The following is a 19832-nucleotide window of genomic DNA, read 5'->3' as shown; positions in this document are numbered from 1 at the left end:
CCTTTCATGGGAGTTTCATGGGAAATGGTTGGGTAGGTTTTGCATGATCCTGGAGATAAGTATGAATTTAAAAGAAAACAAATACAGCCAAATATGTAGAGCTTGAATTAAGAAGATTAAACAAGGTGTCTTGGTGAAGGTTTGTGTTCCGAGTCATTCAAGTTGTGGTTTTTAAATTCAGCCCAGTCACGTCCTCATGTGACCACACTGGTAACGTCCTGCTCTGCGGACATGTGGCAGCTTGGATCCATGTATTTATACATTTCACACTGAGCAGCCAAGTGCGGCAGACATCTGTTCATCGAGTTCACTGACACACAGACAACATATGAACATTAAATAACACAGACTTAAAGAATTCATAACACATTTATTTTAAATACAGGAAGAGAAAATGTTTATAAAAAATACAACAATACAACATTTGATGGAAAGTGAAAGTGTGCTCGAGTTAAACGCTGTTACATTGGAGGGATGCAGAGTTGTGCTGGTGAAGCCTTTCCCCGAGGCCGTATGTTTTAAAAATAGACCGGGTTCCATTACGCTATTTCAGTCCTGAGGAAGTCGTTTTGGGCCTGATGGAAAAATCAGCCCACTACTTAAAACTATCAGGTGCGGCTGAGGTAAATGCATGATGGGTAAAAGGCACCGACTGGGAGCCGCTCAGCATCACTGCAACATGATCTGTGGCGGCTTCAGGTCCGATCCGCTGTGCGGCTGCTTCCACTCAGCATGATCCACGTTCCTCATACTGCTCCGGTACGGAAATGTCCCACTGCATGATGGGAAGGCGGCTAAAGAGTCTCTAGGCACCAATTTCATATCTAAGGCTCCAGTTTGCTTTTTTTTAAACATTTGTCTGTTGGGATTATTGTTTCATAGTTCAGAAGTCAGGCTGTGTTTTTCAAATCTAAAATAATAGAACCCAAAGAACAAAACACTTGTTATTAACACGATTTGGTTCATAAAATCATTACAACTAAATTCATTTTCTTTAGAGTGTAAAAGCATTACTCACATCCCTGGAAAACTTTGATATGAAGCTACAGGATAAAATGCACCCTCAGATTAAATATTAACACCGAAGGTCAATGTGAAGGTTAATACAGTTATAAAAGATATTTTGTGATGAAATTGTTTTGACTTGTTCTGCTTTCAGTTATATTCAGTTACGTTTGTGATGTTCACTTAATGATCCTTTGGTTATTATTAACTGAAAGAATGGAAGAGGACCTGCAAGGCATTGTGGTCTATTCACTGTAGTGTTGCTACATCAGGGTCAGTGTTGATCTTCGTCTCAAAATAAAGCCCAAAGTCAAACAACCATGTTCCTACTGTCAAGGACAAAAATAAATAGCAGCTGTTTCAGATATTTGTCTCAGTTTCTAAATAAAAAGGTGAAAGGGTTCATGTTTCACTTTGGTGTTTCAGTGGATTTCAGAGTTTTAAATAATGCAGCAAACCTGCTGGAGAGCCTTCTCCCAGACTGAGGCCAGCTGTGTGCTCCACCTCTCCACAGCCGCCTCCATAACCGTGCAGCCCGACGCCGCCGAGTCCCAGACCGATGTGACCAGCTCGCTGCTCAGGCCGTGGACTACCTGACTGAACCGAGACAGCAGGGAGAAGCCGAGTGACGCCCCCCCCACTGGGTCCAGCCACAGCGCCGCCAGCAGCAGCAGCAGCAGCACCAGCAGCCCCACCAGCACCATAGACCAGGAGGGTTTGCCCCTCAGCTCCGGCACCGGGCTCTCAGGCTCCCCCCCGCCACACCTGCCACAGCAGCTCACCTTCGGGACAGGCGCCTCCTCCAGGCTGCCGATGGTCACCGCAGGCCAGCGCTGCTGAAGGTAGGCGGCGGCGCGGGGGGTGACGCTGACGTTGATCACCGAGGGCAGGGGGGTCTTCAGGAACTCTTCCACCCCCTCTCTGAGCACATGCACCTTCTCCAGGAAGACCAGCGGCGACTCCTCCTCCTCCACCGACGAGCCCAGAGACACCAGGTCCAGCTGCTTCTCCTGCAGAACACCAGGCTGAGTTCAGAGCTGCTGCAACTACGAGTTCATTCATCAAGAACCTGCTAATGATCATAGCAATGTTCATGTCTCTGTGTGTTGCCGTTCATTTTATTTTACATGTGTTTGGGCCGTGGACAAATCAGCCAATATGAGGATGTCAGTTTGGGCTAAAGGAAGTAGAACATTTAAAATATAATAAAATACATTTTTCTATATTTTTTATATGTGTGACAGCTCATCTTCACCCTGAGATTAGTGCATTCTTTCTTTGTGGTTTCAGTTTTTTCATATTAGAAACATGTCTACTCGTTTGCAGTGAATCCAGCTGCCTCCTCACCCCGACACTTTACAAGGGGGCTGTGGGGGGGGGGACATGTCTGAAGAATGTTCTCGGACTTTACTTTCTCACAACAGCCTCTCTGGAGAATATCTAGAGTTCAGAGCATGATTGAAAAAACTGATTCTGAGTAACGACTTCATCAATTCATTCATTTCTTTAATTGCAAAAAAAACACTTTTCCATAATAAGTGACAGAGGAGCACCACCATCTGCTAAAACCTTTCGAGAATGCATTGGTTCTGTGATTAATTAAGTATATTATTTGTGCGCTCTGAACATTGTAAATATTCAGCATCTGGTGAAAGTGATGTTTGCTCTGAACGGCGACCCACCTGGATTTCCTTCACTCTGTGGATGAGCGGGTCGTAGGCCCGGGAAATCTCAGCACCAGCTTTGTCCAGCGCCTCCAGGTACGCTTGTCTCTTCTTGGCCAAAACAGTCTTCAGCGTCTGAAAGAACTGATTCACGTCCTGTCGGTCCTGCCTCACCAGAGCCTCACAGCGAGCCTTCTCCTGCTCCAGCTGCTCCGCCAGCTCACACATCTGGCAGAGGGAGAGAGGGGGGGGGCGGTCAGCGCAACTGAAGGGCTTTCTGAGGCAGTTACCTTCATTATATCCCCAACTCAGATAAAAGCCGTATTGAGGCGATTCCCAACCTGGGCCCATCTCTGCCCAGAGAGACTGGTCAGCAGTAACGATGGCGTCTGTTTCTCCCGGATGAACGCGGCGTGCAGGTCGTCGATGGGATGACCCTGGTGCCGCCCGACCGTCAGGCACAGCCCGCAGATCAGCTGGCGGTCCTGGATGCAGTACATGTTCAGAGGCTGCCTGACGTGCTCCGGACAGGACGGGGGGCGGGGCTCACAGTCGCTCTGGTACTGAGACGCCAAAGCAAACAGACAAACACGACACATGAGGGTTCCAAAGAGGGTTGACATAAGAGGGTTCCAAACTGACAGGTGGTCAGGGGGTAAAGGTTTAAGCCGAACACAAGTGGCTCTCTCCTACTTTCTCGATGATGGCCCGGAGCGACACGTTGGTGGGCAGAGCGTCCACGCCGTTCACCGGCAGCTCCATCACGCTGCGGCAGTTGGGGCATTTCAGCGGCTGGCGGAGCGGACGCCAGATGGAATAGTTGGTGGACGACCGGAGCAAGTTGTCCAGGCAGGCCTTACAGAAGGTGTGAGAGCACGCCAGCACCCGAGGGTCGGAGAACAGAGAGTAGCACACGGAGCAGGTCAGGTCCTCCTCCAGGTTGTCCATGGTGGAGACTCACACTTTGAGGGAGAAGAAGATCTGGCACCTGTCCAGCAAAACATTTCAACTTGGCACAAATGTACAGTGACTAAATCCTGGAGACTACTTGAGAGAATGATCATCGCCTATTTGGTTAATCCAAAGTTCAATCAAAATCTTCACATTTCGAAGCAACAATTAAAGGTTCAAGATTTTCAAACGTAATGATTTAACAGTTAAGTCAGTTTAAAAACAGGCATGTTCCTCATTTCACCTGTTCACATTGTGTAGAAGCAGATTATATAATGCTTGAAGTCGAGTTGTTGCCACTCGGGTGCGGCATTGTCACGATTGTGTAAAACCAACATTTCATCACCGTCTCCAGACATCCCAGCTGTGACTGTAACACTGTTATACAACCAGTGGTCACATTCACCCGTTACATACAGATTAACTGTTCTGTGGATTGTAAACTTAGAAATCCTTTAATTCATATCCTCATTTGTCATCATAAACACATTCGTCACTTCCCACTCACAGTACTGACTGTTTTCATTATTTTGTTGTGGTCTCAATTAACCAATTGCTTTGAATGTTATCCTGTTTATCTGGATTTATGAACAGTTCACTATGACGTCAGAGGGAAAACAGAATCAAAATCAAAAACTGATTCTCGACAACAGTTAAAAGAAAAAGACTATGATACAGACTTGGATGTATTGGATTGAATTAGATAGTTCAGGTGTATTTTATAATAAGTGCTACTCGATAAAAGAAATAGCAGGTAACCGGAAGCTGCATGATACGACCAGAAAGCTTCAGATAAAGTCAGTGGATGTTGATAAGCAACACGATAATCACATTATTCCTTCAGAGTGTTGAAGTATTTACAACTCACACGTAAACATTATACATGGAGGAGGATCAGTGATGTGTCAGAGCTTCTTATGACCTGGCTTAATGCATGAGAAAGATATTGTGATGTATTCGTTGGACTTTTGTTGAATTGTTAATGATGGAAATGTGATAATTATCGATATGGTTTTATCACTCAGCTCTAATAAGAAGCAGAGAAGATCCTTTTGTCTGGAAAACAATGAAACCCAAAACAGTTGAGCTCCAGTTACTGTTTATCTGGATTTATGAACAGTTCACTATGATGTCAGTGGGAAAACAGAATCAAAAAGTGCATCATTCTAGACAGCAGTTAAAAGAAAAGGACATACTTGGATGTATTGGATTGAATTAGGTAGTACAGGTGTATTTAATAATAAGTGCTACTCGATAAAAGAAATAGCAGGTAACCGGAAGCTGCATGATACGACCAGAAAATGTCAGTGGATGTTGATAAGCAACACGATAATCACATTATTCCTTCAGAGTGTTGAAATATTTACAACTAACCATAACCATTATACATAAAGGAGGTGGCTTAATGCATGAGAAAGATATTGTGATGTATAAGTTGGACTTGTGTTGAATTGTTAATGATGGAAATGTGATATTTATCGATATGGTTTTATCACTCAGCTCTAATAACAAGCAGAGAAGATCCTTTGTGTGGAAAACAATGAAACAGCCCAAAAAAGTTGAGCTCCGGTTACAGGATCAGGTGTGTGTGTGTGTGTGTTGTGTCTCCTCCTGTTACAGGGACAACAGGAGGCCTCTCGCCAGCACATAGCCGGTCCCCGCGGCCACAGACACACAATGTGCTTCAGCTGTGCAACAACTCAACCTGCAGCCATGTTGGCGCCCGGATTCAAACAGGTGACTCCACTTGTGAAGAGGAAACACGTTTAAACATTTCTATTTCAACTCGTAAGCTAACTGTCACTTTGACAGCTTTGAATTGTTACTCACTTTTTAAAATAGTTCATGAGGCGAAAACCTCAATAATGAATAATAATAAAATAGCGTGATCCTCAGAGTAAATGTATTTTTAACTTAAATTGACGCAACTCTCCCGGATCAAAACAAGCGTCACGACACGTTACATCCGTCGCGGATACTTTCTCTACAAGATGGCGACCGCTGGTTCATCAAACAGTTCAGTTATAAGGTTGAAGACAAAAGTTAAAACACCAGAAAGGATTGTTCGAGTGAGACATGTTGGATAACAACTCACCGTCTGCTCGAAGAGTTTCTCCACAACAGAGCCTTCACTTCCTGTTCCTCCTGCTGCCTTTAAGTGCTCTCTGTAAATCCCGGCTCCGCAGAGGCAACAGGAGACGATTATATTTAATTTAAAAAAACTTTAAGCGCACGTTTAAATACAAAACGATGTGTAGTGCGTTCTGGATTTAATACGATTGTTCTTTCTCGATATATATATATATATATCAACAATAAAAAGCCTTCATTTGTATTTTATGTGACGTTTTCTCCTCGATCACTACTTTCGACAGCTGCAGCGAATGCATCATTTTTCCGGTTTGGTAGCACGCATGCGCAAAGCAGTGTCTCCGGCCAATCAGCGCGAGCCCCTTCTCGATTTGAATTCAAGCTCAACTGTAGAGGGGGGGGGGGGTCTGGTTGTTTTATGTATTTTCTTTTAAAAAAGGTGGAAAATCTGAATCAGAGAAAAAAGTAAATCACACCACTTCTCCACAACAGACCACACACGCACACACAGTCTCTCGATTTGGGTTTCACTATTTATTTTCTCCAAGACAACCTATCCTGTAGCTATCTCCCCCCAAAAGGTTGTGTTTTTGGGAGCAAATCACCTTTTTTCCTCTCCTTCCATTTAATAATTTTTAGATCTGAAACCACATGTTTGCTAACAAGGAATGCTGCAAAAAAAATACCCCTATGTTCAACAGAAGGTTTATGAGCACAATGTGTAATCATTTACTACAGTGTTTGAAGTTAACACAAAAATGAAAAAGGGTAAGCTTGTACACCTAGCTGGTATAGGAGGAGAGAGGAGTACGGGGCTAAGGACTGCAAGGTACTAAATGTACAGCAAACTTGTTCATGGGTTTATTCATTATTCAGGAGAACCCATTTAGGACAATTCCCCAAATCCCCTTTGACCTTGAGAACAGGGAGGTCGAGTCCCCTCTTAGTCTAGCTGAGATACATTAGCAGAGTCATTACTGCCTGCTCCTGAAATAGTCATGATTTTCGCAAGTATCACTAAAAAGCATCATTGGATTACTCTAGAAATACAACAAAGATTGTGGTTGAGTGATGCATATTGTTGAGGTTGCTGGCAGGTCAAAACCTATGAAACCGACCAGCACTCCTTCAGAAAGACTTCAGGCCTCACTTTGCAGTACATGTGCAAAACCATAAAGATTATTTAGCAAATTGGACACTAGTGAGGGGTAAGGGAAGGGGGAACATGTAACATTTAAGCACAGTTTTACTTAAAAAGAAAATTACACTGTATTCACAGCCTAAGGAAACTAAAATACCCTAAAAATAACTGTGCTATAGTTTAGTACATGCAAAGGTTATGATTCACAATCCTACGTGAAATGGCCATTGTTCTTTTCTCCCTTGTTGATAAGTCAAAGCTATGGCAACAATACTGCAAAGCAGTGATTTTGCTGTAAATTGAAAGACAAATAATTCAGTGTCACAAGGGGAACAGGTCATTTGGTTGATTATAGTGATGGTGTCAGAATTTCACAGCATCAAGCCCATCTCTGGTGCGTAGGTTAGGTTTGTGGTGTGAGGGTTGAATACGATCATCGTCAATCACCTTTACAGAAGCGATGAAACTAAAAGCTGAAACTAAAAAGTATCATAAAAAGGAACACACTGGAGGCAAAAAGAAAAGCCCAAAAGCCACCAAATGCATCTTAATACAATGCACTGCTGCTCCACTCGTGCCAATAGCATTGTCCAGTGTCAATTTATACTAACATAACAATAATTCGAAAAAAAAAAATAAAATAAAAAAAAAAATCCTTGTGATGACGAATTTTTTCATATCCAAAGTTCTTCCTTTTAGGGATTTAGAGGATCAGCCTCTCTTTCAAAGGCAGAATTTCTTTCCTGAAACCTTTGATCACCTCATTGTTGCGTTTCTCAATTTTGATTCTCTTCAGATGTTGTATTTGTTTCTTTTTCCTCCCGTCTCTGCATGCGTTCTCACCCAGCCTTGCATACTCCAGTCACGCACGCAGCCAAGCACACACAACTCATCCGTCCATTCTCTCGCACATGCGACACGCGCAGTCGGACTCCTGGCCCCGCCCACCAGGGGGAGAGGATGGTGCCCCGTCGGGGGGGCGTCTTGTTGGAGGAGATGAACCTGGCTCCTCAGCACTGAGTCCAGACATTCATACACAATGGGTCCATTCACACACATGTCTGATAGCGTGGCCGATTGGGGGAGGGGCACATTGAGGGTGGCGCCCTCTGGAGTCGGAGGACCGCAGAATTGTGATGGTTTGTGGTTCATCTCAGTTCATAATTATAGTTATATTCATTTCTTGATTTCTTATTTTTGGATGTCCTTGGTTCTCCCCGGGCAGACATCGAGTTTTTGTTGTCATTTGAAGTAGTTTTCCGAAGACGACAGCTCCAATAACACAGAAGTTATGTCGGCATGTCTCTCAACGCATTCGATGTAGATGTTTTGCTTTTTTGCAACATGTAGCCACTCATTCTCACTCGCACCCACTCGCCATCTCAAACTTCATTTGGGCTGGTTCCCCTGGAATGCCAAATGAAATCCACACATTTTTCTCTCAGATAAGATGCAGCCATGGATCCCACGAGCTAAGCACAATGGATCAAATTTCTCACACTCTCGCTCTCTCTCGCTCTTTCTCTCCTAATTTTTTTATGTTGAACAGAGTGCTGCATCGTGAACAAAACTCCAGAATACCCCAGATGCCGTCTAGAACTGGAATCCCTCGGCTGGCACGTTGGCTGAGTTAAAGCCGTAAGTTCCGCCCTGGATGGCTTCTGGGACCAGGCTGGTGTCTTCATCAATCTGAATGACAGACAGTGCAAGGCAGTATTAGCAATGACAGTGGATCAAACAGCAGATGATCAACTTGTTTAAAGAATTTGAAGACTCACAGCCTCATTGAGCCCAGTGACTTTTAAGTTAAGTGGCTAAAAGTCTTGGATGGCTGACAACACGGAAACGTATTCATTGTCATCTGACTAGTTCTACCATATGCCACTGGAACATGTCATTGGGCATGATAAATAGTTGATTAAATCAAAATGGAAGAATATAATATATACATATAATTAATACTTACATCATCAGATGAGAAGAATTGATCGATTATTTCGTATGCCAATTTGTAGATGTCTTCATTTTCATGGTTCTGGAGTTGCTCCACCTTTTCCAAACCTGCGGGACAAAAACACCAGTTTGTACAACGATCGAAATCAAATTAACACTTTAATTTAATTAGGTACAAATAAATACAAACTCACCTCCGCATTCCTCAATGAGGTTTGCAATCGTTTCAGCCTCATCGTCAGCCATCTTGAGGATATTGCTGAGGCCGTCGAGGACGACCTGCACGACCTGAGCATCCTTCACAGTCAGCAGGTTGCAGAACGGAGGGATCACCTGCTTCTCAATGAGGTGTGCGACCTGCAGACAGCAGAGGGACAATTGAACTGTGTGTAAGTAATCTAATAGTCTGAAGTCAGAGAAGGACGGAATACTTCATCTTTGTTGTTCTAAAAGTTTCCTCATTTCAAAAGTAGATTTAAGAGTTGAGACTTTGGACCCAAATAATACAATAGCTAAAAGAGGTTTAGCAAAATAATCCCAGCACATTAAGTGTGCCTCAGTTGTTCAAACCTGTGGTTCAGCCTATTTTTTCTTTTCTTCATAGATTGTTTCACCATTTCTATGACTCAGAAGTATTTGCTTCAATTCAATAACTTGTTATTTATTGTAGGTTTACAAAGTTTAAATACTTTTTATGAAAGAAATAAGTATTGGAAAAGGCAGGGTTGTTTCAGGTTAAAATATTATAAAGTAAAAAGGTTTCTTACCTGATCTTTCCTTCCACTTATTGTCAGGTTGCTGATGGCCCAGGCAGCTTCCTTCTGAGTGCCGAAGTCACCCTGAAATATAGATACAATCAAAATTAGACATATAAACACGCGTTTGCTTGGACATTCAAAGATTCTTATAGCACATATTTGCACATGATGTAGTATATAAAAAGGGAAGAGATCCAAACCTTGTCAAGCAGATGAATGATCATGGGGACTAGCTTGGCATCAATGACGGCCTGCACCTGCTGCTGGTTGCCTGCTGTGATGTTGGACAGGAACCACACTGCCTCCTACAGGACAGAAAGCACGTTTCATTTTTCTACCAAGACCAGAGAGCAGGTTTTTTTTGTCATCGTTTGAATCTATGTTTTGAAGGCAGATTTTGTTTACAGGTTTCATTCTACCCCCAAAACCAAGGTGATCCCACCCTCCACCTGACAGAAGGAAGCAGTCAGGGAAATCAGATTGTGTGAATAGCACATTCCTCTCAAGGGAGGTTGACTTTTAGTATCTAAACTGGATCAGAACCCAGAGGTCCACTCGGAGTTTGACCCCTGGTCGAGACAGGGTGCTGTGGGCGTGGCCAGGGTGAATTCGAGGCTCTAATCATCGTCCGGGTCACAAACGAGGCCTCGTTTTTGGAGTGACTGGTCTCAGATGCACTTCGATATCAGCAGGGACACATGGTCTCAGCACCCTTTGGCCAACAACCCAAAAGGTATCACACATTCAATCACAAGCACACAGACTAGTACCCCGCCTCCTCCCCGACCCCCAATCTGTCTCACTAACTCTAACCCACCAGCTGCCGTTGTCCTCGTCGTCGTTACCGTCGTCCTCATCCTCGCGATTCTCCAAGTTATGAAGTCCTACTATTAGCCATCTGCCATCTATTTTCTCTCACACAGCATGCACACTAGCACCAAGTCTCTGATTTCATCACTTCCAGATAACTGATGTTGCAGTTCGAGATCATCAGTGTGTGTGTTAGGAGGAGGAGGAGGAAGAGGAGAGCGGATTACCTTGTTGATTTTCTCCTTCGGGTGTGTGAGGAGGGCAGGGAAGTGGCTGAGGGCGTCACAGTTAAGCACCACCTGGGTCTGTTCATCTGTGCCAGTCACTATATTTCCAACAGCTCTCAGCGCTGCAGTCTGTGTGCGAAGAGGAAAACACATTTATTTCTAGAGAACCTCTTTCTTGATACTCATAGATGCTTGTCTTAGCACGTAGCTAGAATTCAGGAGTTTAAAAGTAAAAGTCCAATCACAGCGAAAATGAATTTACATTTCAAAACTCTTCTTATCAGAATTTAGTTAGTATTTGTTGTTTATCGATAATCCAATGTTATGATAAAACAAGGAAATGACCGCACGGTTATCACATGGCTACTTTTTGTATGTATATTATGAAATGTAATCACTACAAGTTTGTTGATTCTTCTGTAAAGATTGTTAAGAATCCCTGTCAGCACTAACTGATAGAAAAGGAATATGGCTGAAATCACCTTGTAGGAGTATTCCCAAAGTAGGTATATTAAAAGCACTATTGTCTTCTGCATACCTGAACTTTGACCTCCTGGTGACAGAGCAGAGGGACCAGGTGAGGGACGATTCCAGAGTCGATGACCATTTGGATCTGCTCATTCCCGGCGTCCGTCAGGTAGGACAGAGCCCACACGGTGTCTACCAAGATCTAGAGGCAGAAAAAAAAAAACGATTCATATATTTTGTTTCCTTCTCAAACTTCACAAGACAGTGATGATTTATAGGGGAATTGTTCTTCTGGAAACACAGCAAAAGCGCCATATGCTGTTTAAATGCAGGATACTTACACTGACATCGGTGTGGTGGATCAGCACGCAGAGAGCCGGCAGGATCTGAGAAATCAATGTAGAAAAGAGAAAGTGACACATGTGGAGAGAAATCATTCAGATGTGATCCCTACAGATTGGCTCAAAGCTGCAGAGTCACTTATTCTGCTATACCTGCAACACCTTTCTTCCTTTCTGCACCAAATAGCATCATAAACACCTTTTAAGAGCATAGGTAGACAAAGAGATGGAGCTCTAATCTTCCTCAACTTTCGCTCACCATCAAAGGCAAATAAATACACAACATTTCTTAGATTTCAAGTATGATAGCATTCACTGCAATACTAACAAATACTGTAATAGCTAGTCATCAATATCGCAAATGATATTATAGCAATCCTATAGGATATATTAAGAATATAGAAGTCAGATAGAAGATTGTTAATAAAACTGTTCCAATTTGGAACATGCTCCATCTGGCATTTAAGACATTCACATAAGAATAGCTAAGATACAAGACAGTATTTTAAATCCACTATTTAGGACATCTTACTTCTAACATGTGTGACTTGATACATGCTTCTTTGCAACTGCAATGATAAAGGACGTGATCCTCACTGTCCTCCCACCCATTTTGAAAAACTGCTTTTTCACAATCACCCTATTCTTTACAGTGTGGCACAGCTCACTAATTTTCTCTGTAAACATAATGTACACACCTCTTGGATCGTCTCCATAGGTGGTGGAGGGTCCTTGTGGCGGCACAGGTTGACCATGACCCAGGTGACATTGCGAAGGAAGGTGATGGGGATGGAGGGACTGATGAAGGAGAGCAGGGGCTTCACCACGCCCAAGCTGATCACATAGTCTCTGCACTGAGGACCATCACCTGGATATAACAAACACACACAGAGGGAGAGTGTGTCATCATTGGGCAAACTGCATTTATTTCCAATACAAACATGTTGACATCACCAGCGACTCACCTATGATGTTGCCTAGGGCCCAGACGGCCTGTTCACACACATTCTGGTGAGGAGAGTGAAGCAGTCTCAGGAACAGTGGCACAGCATCTACACACAAGGAAACAGATATTACTCAACCACTGGCATCTAATGATCGGATGTGCTGCTTTCATCAAGGTACAACCTCATGAAAGATATGAATACCTTTAATAAGAACTAAATCATGTATACTCCGACCTGGTTCTAGGGGGTGTTAGAGCATGCATTGCACACTCAGTTTAACATTTTGCATCATCAGTAGAAATTTAAATAATAAATGGGGGTAGTTTTAATTGTAAGTGGGAACATTGCTCAATTGTTAGTGTAACCATCATCCAATGCACTCAGTAGAGTAGTGATCAAAGGTGCACAGGTCTACTAAAAAAAAGAAAAGCTGGAAAAAAAGCACTAATGATCTTATTATATAAAGAAATACTGACGGTTCTTCTGTTAAACTGACAACAGGATACGATTGTTAAAATAATATTAGTAAAGTCCCAATATTTGGGCCATTAACAGGTTCATAATCTTAATCTAAATGTCTACTAGAAAGGGATCTGGAGCTGAAATGTTCAAAATGCACATCATGGTCATACTGTTGGAGAATCATATTTCCTCTTCTGTCTGAAATGCTCAGCTTGAGCTTTTGGCCCGCCTCCCAAAAAACCCAATCTTCTATGAATGGTCAGCTGGCCTGCTCATTTGTGATTGGTCAATCAGAGTTTGTTGGATATATCATGTCACAGTGTTCTGTGGAAGATGACTCCCCTATTTGCTACAGACTTGGCCCTTTGTAACAGACTTTATTACTCAAGATTTGACACAATAAAGTTAAGGGACAGACTCGAGAGCCATAATATGAGCACTTTATCAGGAAATTAATATAATAAAATAAGGCTGGGAACACAACGGACCTGGGTTTTGCAAAAGAAAATTCTTCAAACACACTAAAGTTTATATTTCCTCAGTCAACTCCATACCTCACCAAAATAAAGCAAATCTTGGTTAAATACAGCAAAGATACACCAAAAAAGTGACTGAATTAAATAAAGGGAACAGAAAGAGGAGAGAAAAGTCACTGGACTTACTGGACTGGACCACAGCTTGGGTCTGCTCTGAGGTTCCAGATGCGATGTTGGTAAGAGCCCAGGCGGCCTCAAACTGGAGAGACGGGCTGCAGAGAGGTGAGAGAGGTCAGATTGATGAAGGCAGCAGAGGCAGTGGTACAAATTTGTACAATTGGGACGGGGCGTCAAACAGTATGAATATACTGATGAGTCATTTGTGTTCCGCCCCTCCTCGAAGGTGAAACTAGGACACATTTATATAACTGCAACACCGTTCACATGCAGCCTGGGCCAAAAACCCTGCTGCCTCATTTACATAACTCTGAAATGTACATAAACTCAACATGATCAGGGTAAAGCTCTAACTTGTACTATAAATATCACACAAGAAGCAGGATGATTCACTGCAACGTGCAGACAAACAGAATTGCAGACGGCTTACTTGTCATCTCTGTCCAGGCAGTGGACCAGAATAGGAAGGATCCCAGACTTGATCAGGTCGTCGATGGGAGGGTTACGGTCACTGGACAATAGCTTCCTGCAGAAGCAGAGGAAACAGCGGACCATTTGTCATATGCGCATAACTTTACAGACACATTCCATTAAAACAAAAAAATACAGAGAAAAGGTTCAAGAATGATGAGTCATCTTAAAATTGCAAGTCAATCACCCAGCGTATGATGCAACATCAGGTTTAGTTTGAAAGCATCTAAAAAATGTCTAAATAAAGCTGCAGGGCAGACCTCACCGAAGACATGAATAAAAGACAAATAGCTTGTGGAATGTTGAAATGCTTCATGAATACACCTGAACCAACTTATCCGGGGCTGCAGTGCTGAGCCGCAGTGCCATTTACAATGTCCATTAATCAGACCGGGCTGCCTTACTGTATATCACTGCTGTCTAACCAAGCTGGAAAAACATTGGGGTCCTGGAATTGCAACAGTGAATGTATTTCGTAAGAGGCCATCAATTTTAATCAGAAAACCTCTTAAGACCAGGCACTGGTGCAGAATCAATGGCTTACAAACACACTTGGGATCCAGATGTGATTGTTGATAACATTCAACCTGCTATTGTTACACAGCAAAGATACTGCCAATGAAACAGCATCAGAATTGTTTACATGGAATGAAAACTAGGTTTTGATGATAAAGACAGGAGTAACACGATAACAATTGCAAACCACATTTTCACAAAATAAGACAAATCCAGGAGTGCAGGGGGCGGTGTGGTCTTACCTTGCAGCCTGAACAGCGCTCAACTGGACGCCCTGGTTATCACTGGTGGCATTCTACAACACAACACACACAAGCAGACTGAGTCAGACGCAACATTCTAAATAATAAATCATGTAACTAGACGCTGAATGCTGTAAAATGTTTACAGTATATGCCCATCAGCCACAGCATTATATCAGGTCACTGGTTTTAATGCTGTGGTAAATTGGTGTGAATAAATGGCCAGTATTGAAGGAGATACCTTTATCATTGGATATCTCATTTGTAACTTTTATTGTAAATTATTGTGGACTAATAAAAAAAGAAACTCTGAGTCCCCATCTTTAACTTCCAAGTTTGAAGCAAGTTTGAATACAGTCGATGATTGAGTCATCAAAACTTAATTCTAAGTCGAGTCACACGCTCTGGTTTTAAGGACTCAAGTGCTACAACACTGGTTATAACACACAGAAATAAGACAAGCTAAATGACAAAGTAGAAAAGTATATAAATCAAACATCGTACTTACTTGTACAATCGCTTCGAGGGAGGTGTTTTGCTGAAAAAGAAACATTTCAGAAAGTTATCAACCAAGAATTTTTGATATGTGATATGTAATTTGAACACTTGTAGGATGATCAGTGACTGGTGCATTTTTAAATGTTGGTTTTGTTAAGAAAAAAGTCAACACTGTTAGACACAGCAGAACCCACTTTTAAAAATGCCACATCAATACCCTGAAGCGCATGTATCATGGGCAAGCAGACATCTGTGAGCTTCCTGCCTTGCATGAAGGAATAGTTTTTCTTTCCCATGTGAAGTTGACAAGCAGAAAACAATGAGGCCAGCAATTAAGAAATGCCATCAGGAAAAAAGTAGTAACTAACAATCTAGTTCAACCAATGTGGTGTTGTTGTCAGTCAGCAGCCTGGATGTGCAGCCGGGCGTTCAGCATGATGATTTGCCAATTGGCATCTATTCCTGATGTCCAGTTCAGGGAGTTCAGGGTCCAGTCCGGACCCCCGAGTATCACTTTCAATGAGCAACTTTCTATGACTGTGGGGCTTTAATTTATAAAGCTTGCGAATGCTACTGATAAGCAAGCAGGTGCCGCTAATTGCTTGTGCACCCACAAATTTAGATGGAGGGGACTAAGAAATTACTTTCAAATACAACCCTTAATGCAAATATGTATGTACTTGCAGCAGATTAATATTGTGTATTTTCATTTTGTGGCTGTGTAAACCAGAGAGAAAATAGCTGTGACGAAAACTAAGGCAGGAAAAGAGACAAATAAAAAAGAATGCTGAGCGAGAGCGAGGATTCAGGAAACATCTGATGGATCAGAAAAGGGAATTTATAGTCACACAAGCTCAGAGGCAAATGATTCACTAAGGGAGAGCTACCCACAATAGGCCAAACATTGGAAAAAAGAAAAAGGCAACACAATCAATGCATTTTTTCAGTCCGACTGAACAGTCTCACTGCATTAATTGGTTTGTAAAGTATTAAAACTACAATGACCAGCAAGCTTTTCCAAACAAGCCGCTCTAATGTCATGCAGTGAGTCAGAGAGCGGCACTTCTTTGTTGATGTATTGCTAAGCAGCCCCTCAGAACCACCAGGCAGTTACTGTGATTGGATTTCAGAACTGCTGAGTGACTATTTTAACACAGCAACGGCACCACACTCAGATCTTCAGTGATGGTGAGATTGTTGATCGATCCATCGATTGATTCTATGTGACGTTGCTGCTCTTAAACATGTCAGTTTGACGAGTGCCCATACTGCACACGTGAAGGGACGAAGACAGACTGAGAAATTAGATTTCGAGCTTCGACCCTCTAGGTGCAAAAGGAAATATATATTGCATATATCTTGGTTTTAGTCTTGTACCTGTGGTAATATTACCAACTACCTGAGAAGGTTTGCCTCAAATTTACCAAGCCGTGGGGATAATTTTCAAGCTAATATGTGCACTAATCATTTGCTGCACGTTTCACAACTACAACATTCAGAACTAGTACTATCTATACTTTAATCTAACCCTAAATCTACAAATACTTACAATAATATTAATTTTTACACCAACTCGATCATAGTAATTGAATTCTGTCATCTAAAAATTTAAGATAAAACTGCACAATGGTGTTCGCTGTGGAGATTACATAAGCAGGGCAGGATATACTTCAACAGAGGGATCTCTCTCAAACATTAACTAAAATATTGTGTCCCAAAGGCCTTGAAAGCTTCGACAAAAAAGACCACAACCCCCAAAGAGGCGTATACTATTCTACAAGGGAAGTTGCAAAGGAAACAGGTGTCTTACTTCAGCAAAATGAGACACCGACCGGCACACACAGGGACAAACTGCATGTTTGTTCACACACACCCCACCCTACTGGCAACGAGCGAGGGAAGCTAAACAGACAGCATCACATGGACAAAACGCCAGCCTGCCCCTCCACCTCTCCAGTGTTGAGGCAGTGAAACGTAAAAAACCCTCTTGGTCAATCAGTCAGCAGACTCTACGTCGTGAGCTGTCAGTCCCACTGCTTCAGTTGTACATTCCAGGAGCCATCATACACGGCTCTGTCCTCAGAGGACAAAACCTAAAAATATAATCGACTCAGTTTCTCAGCAGACGTATTTCGAAAGCACAAAACACAACCGTACCGATCTGAAATCTCCGTCGACATCAGAGTCCTCGCAGATGTCTTCATGGGGCACATTTCTCCTCTTCAGAAGGTGCTCATCTCTTTTGTTCTGTGGCGGACGGAACAGAAAAATCATGTCATGCATATTCCAGCAGGATCTTTCAGTGAATAACTTCAAGGATGAACTGCAGATGTAGGATCAGAATGGAATTGTGTTGTGCAAATAACCTAGTCATTCGGGGTTTGCAGTAGATTCAACAACAAAACACTTATGTGATTACCTTTCTGAGTTCCACCACTACCTCAGTCCTCTGTCTTCTCATAGTCTGTAGGAGAAAAAGATCACATTTAAGCATCATGAAACAAGGAACTTTAAATCCCAACCTTCCCTTGAGTGACCATTGCTATGACAGTCTGAAATCAGGACCCCTGTTTGTGCGACCTGAGCTGATCAGCAGTCTTGGTCATACCTGGGGCCCACACACTGCATATGACAGCAGCCAACATCAATCTGACCAAATATGACTCAGCTTAAGTTACTGTAAGACACTAGACCACTGATGCACATATTCTCTGATGGATATAATTTCTATTTGTGGTCTACCCATTAGAAACAATGATGAAAAACACCCGGTTGACAGACCACAGCAAACACAACTGTATGAAGCTCAACATTCATGACGATTTCCACATCTAGTTTGGCCAACATTTTAGAAACATTGCTGGGGTTTCTTCATCTGATCTTCAATCATATTATAACAAAGGCTATTTTAATATTGGATCTACTTGCACTGTTTGACACAACATTAATATCACATCTCAATACAAAGTCACTGCAGATTGGATTTTCTGAAAAGGCCATGAAGCCGGATCAACACCCATGAGAAATGAACAAACTTGTGGAAGGTTATTGCAGGACTTTGGTGACAGACTGCAGCAGATCGAGTGAGTTACACACGATCAACATGCAGCTGATCATAAGGCGTATTAGTTTGAGAACGTATGTGCCTCTGGTGTTCGTGTTGTTGTGAAAAGGCGACACAGTCTATAGGTGAAACCTCGCCACAGAAGACTACTTGTCAAACAGGATATGTGAGTAAATCCGGCTCATGTGCATGAAGCTGCTCTGTCTGTAGATCAACCGGTAGCTTATGGATCCGAGGTGTAGCTTTGATCCGGCAGTCATGTGATCGCGTTAACTAGCTGCTCACGATAACCTTGTTTTTCCCGACCATGTGTCACTGTTGGCAAAAGCACAAGATGTAATTTCAACGATATGCAGCGGCTTAGAAAACCCCAGGTGAATGGCCGGCGTAGAGAGCGACTGGTTTCCGCCATTGTTTTTGCTGGTAAAGACGGGGGATGGGTGGAACTGCAGCCACCAGCACCGCCGAGCTTAGCGTTAGCGGGGCTAGCACGCCAGTTAGCTAGCAGCACAGCCGGAATCACGCTAATTTACCGCTAGCCAACCAAGCTAATACCCCCACAAAGACACCACTGACGATGATTAAATGTCAGTAGAGGTGTTATATTAAACATTTCTACTCGTTAAGACACCGGGCGAGGCCGATGCGGTGGATGATATGCTTCACTTGAGCTAGCTCGTCCCCCGCGGGCCTGGCTAGCAGCGGGTTAGCATCGGGCTAGCACAGCACATCCAGCGGAGGCGATGAACTCTGGACTAGCTTCTCTGACATGTTTTATAACCAGAAGGGAAACCGCGGTGAAACCCGACAGGGCCGCGAGCAGCCATCCAACACACACGAATCCGATCTGCGAGGCCCCGCAAGAGGCTAAAGGCTCCAAGTTTCCCCCGATGGTGGAAAATTAGAAACGACGTCACAGGGACGATAAGAGCCGGAGCTGGCCGCGGACAGAGCAGCGGCGGCGGCGAGGAACCGAGGCGATCCACGCCGCGCACCGTGCCCAACTTTTACCTCCAAATCACGGCCCTTATTCTTGAAATTCTTCAGCCGCTGGTTGTCCAGTTTCTCGCTGTCAGCCATGTTAGCAGTTCTGGTGGCGGTGAATAACAGTGAAGACTCGTGGATCTAGCAGGACGAGCTACCCCCCGTTTTATTTCTAGTTCCCTTTTCTCAGGCTTTCGTTAGCGGACTATTTTCTGCTGCTGTGTCCGCGGTGCATACTGGGAATGCCGGTGGTGGAGGAGGAGGAGGAGGAGGAGGAGGGCGGCCTCTCTGGCGGGGAGGAAGGGTGGGGAAACCCCCGGTGCTCTCATTGGTTTGTCCCTGAACATCCATCTGCAGAGCGCGCCACACGTTTTCATCACAACACAACCAACACACAATATTTTTTTGAAATCGTTTTAACCTTCTATTGCTGATTCTCTGTGGGACATTCAAGGTTCAGTGTGTTAGATTAGGGTGAAAGGGATCTATTGGCAATTTTTTTTAAATAAAATAAACCTTGTGATGTTTTGACTATTGGGTTTTTATCTAAATTGTACAAATTGTGGTTTTCTCTACTCTAGAATGG

At 43.2% G+C, this 19832-nt stretch overlaps 2 protein-coding genes across 2 annotated transcripts; both read right to left on the bottom strand.

Moving 5' to 3' along the window:
* Window positions 1-350: 350 nt before the first annotated feature.
* Window positions 351-5763, bottom strand: trim59 (tripartite motif containing 59). The gene is made up of 5 exons (XM_061073085.1): window positions 5716-5763; window positions 3363-3657; window positions 3011-3232; window positions 2688-2897; window positions 351-2015 (listed from the first exon to the last, which is right to left on the bottom strand). Exons 2-5 carry the CDS (start codon window positions 3615-3617, stop codon window positions 1446-1448), a joined length of 1257 nt encoding a protein of 418 aa, XP_060929068.1. The 5' UTR covers window positions 3618-3657; window positions 5716-5763; the 3' UTR covers window positions 351-1445.
* Window positions 5764-6224: 461 nt separating this feature from the next.
* kpna4 (karyopherin alpha 4 (importin alpha 3)) lies at window positions 6225-19484 on the bottom strand. The gene is made up of 17 exons (XM_061072457.1): window positions 19274-19484; window positions 17618-17662; window positions 17356-17445; window positions 15209-15238; window positions 14701-14753; window positions 13902-13997; window positions 13481-13566; window positions 12375-12461; window positions 12108-12277; window positions 11410-11454; window positions 11139-11270; window positions 10601-10729; window positions 9764-9868; window positions 9573-9644; window positions 9000-9162; window positions 8819-8913; window positions 6225-8541 (listed from the first exon to the last, which is right to left on the bottom strand). Exons 1-17 carry the CDS (start codon window positions 19340-19342, stop codon window positions 8446-8448), a joined length of 1563 nt encoding a protein of 520 aa, XP_060928440.1. The 5' UTR covers window positions 19343-19484; the 3' UTR covers window positions 6225-8445.
* Between the last annotated feature and the right edge of the window lie 348 nt (window positions 19485-19832).

This window comes from Limanda limanda, chromosome 6 (assembly GCF_963576545.1).
Source record: "Limanda limanda chromosome 6, fLimLim1.1, whole genome shotgun sequence".
Classification (NCBI taxonomy): domain Eukaryota; kingdom Metazoa; phylum Chordata; class Actinopteri; order Pleuronectiformes; family Pleuronectidae; genus Limanda; species Limanda limanda.
The sequence above is the reverse complement of the archived record's forward strand: the minus strand, read 5'-3'. Positions and strand labels throughout refer to the sequence as shown.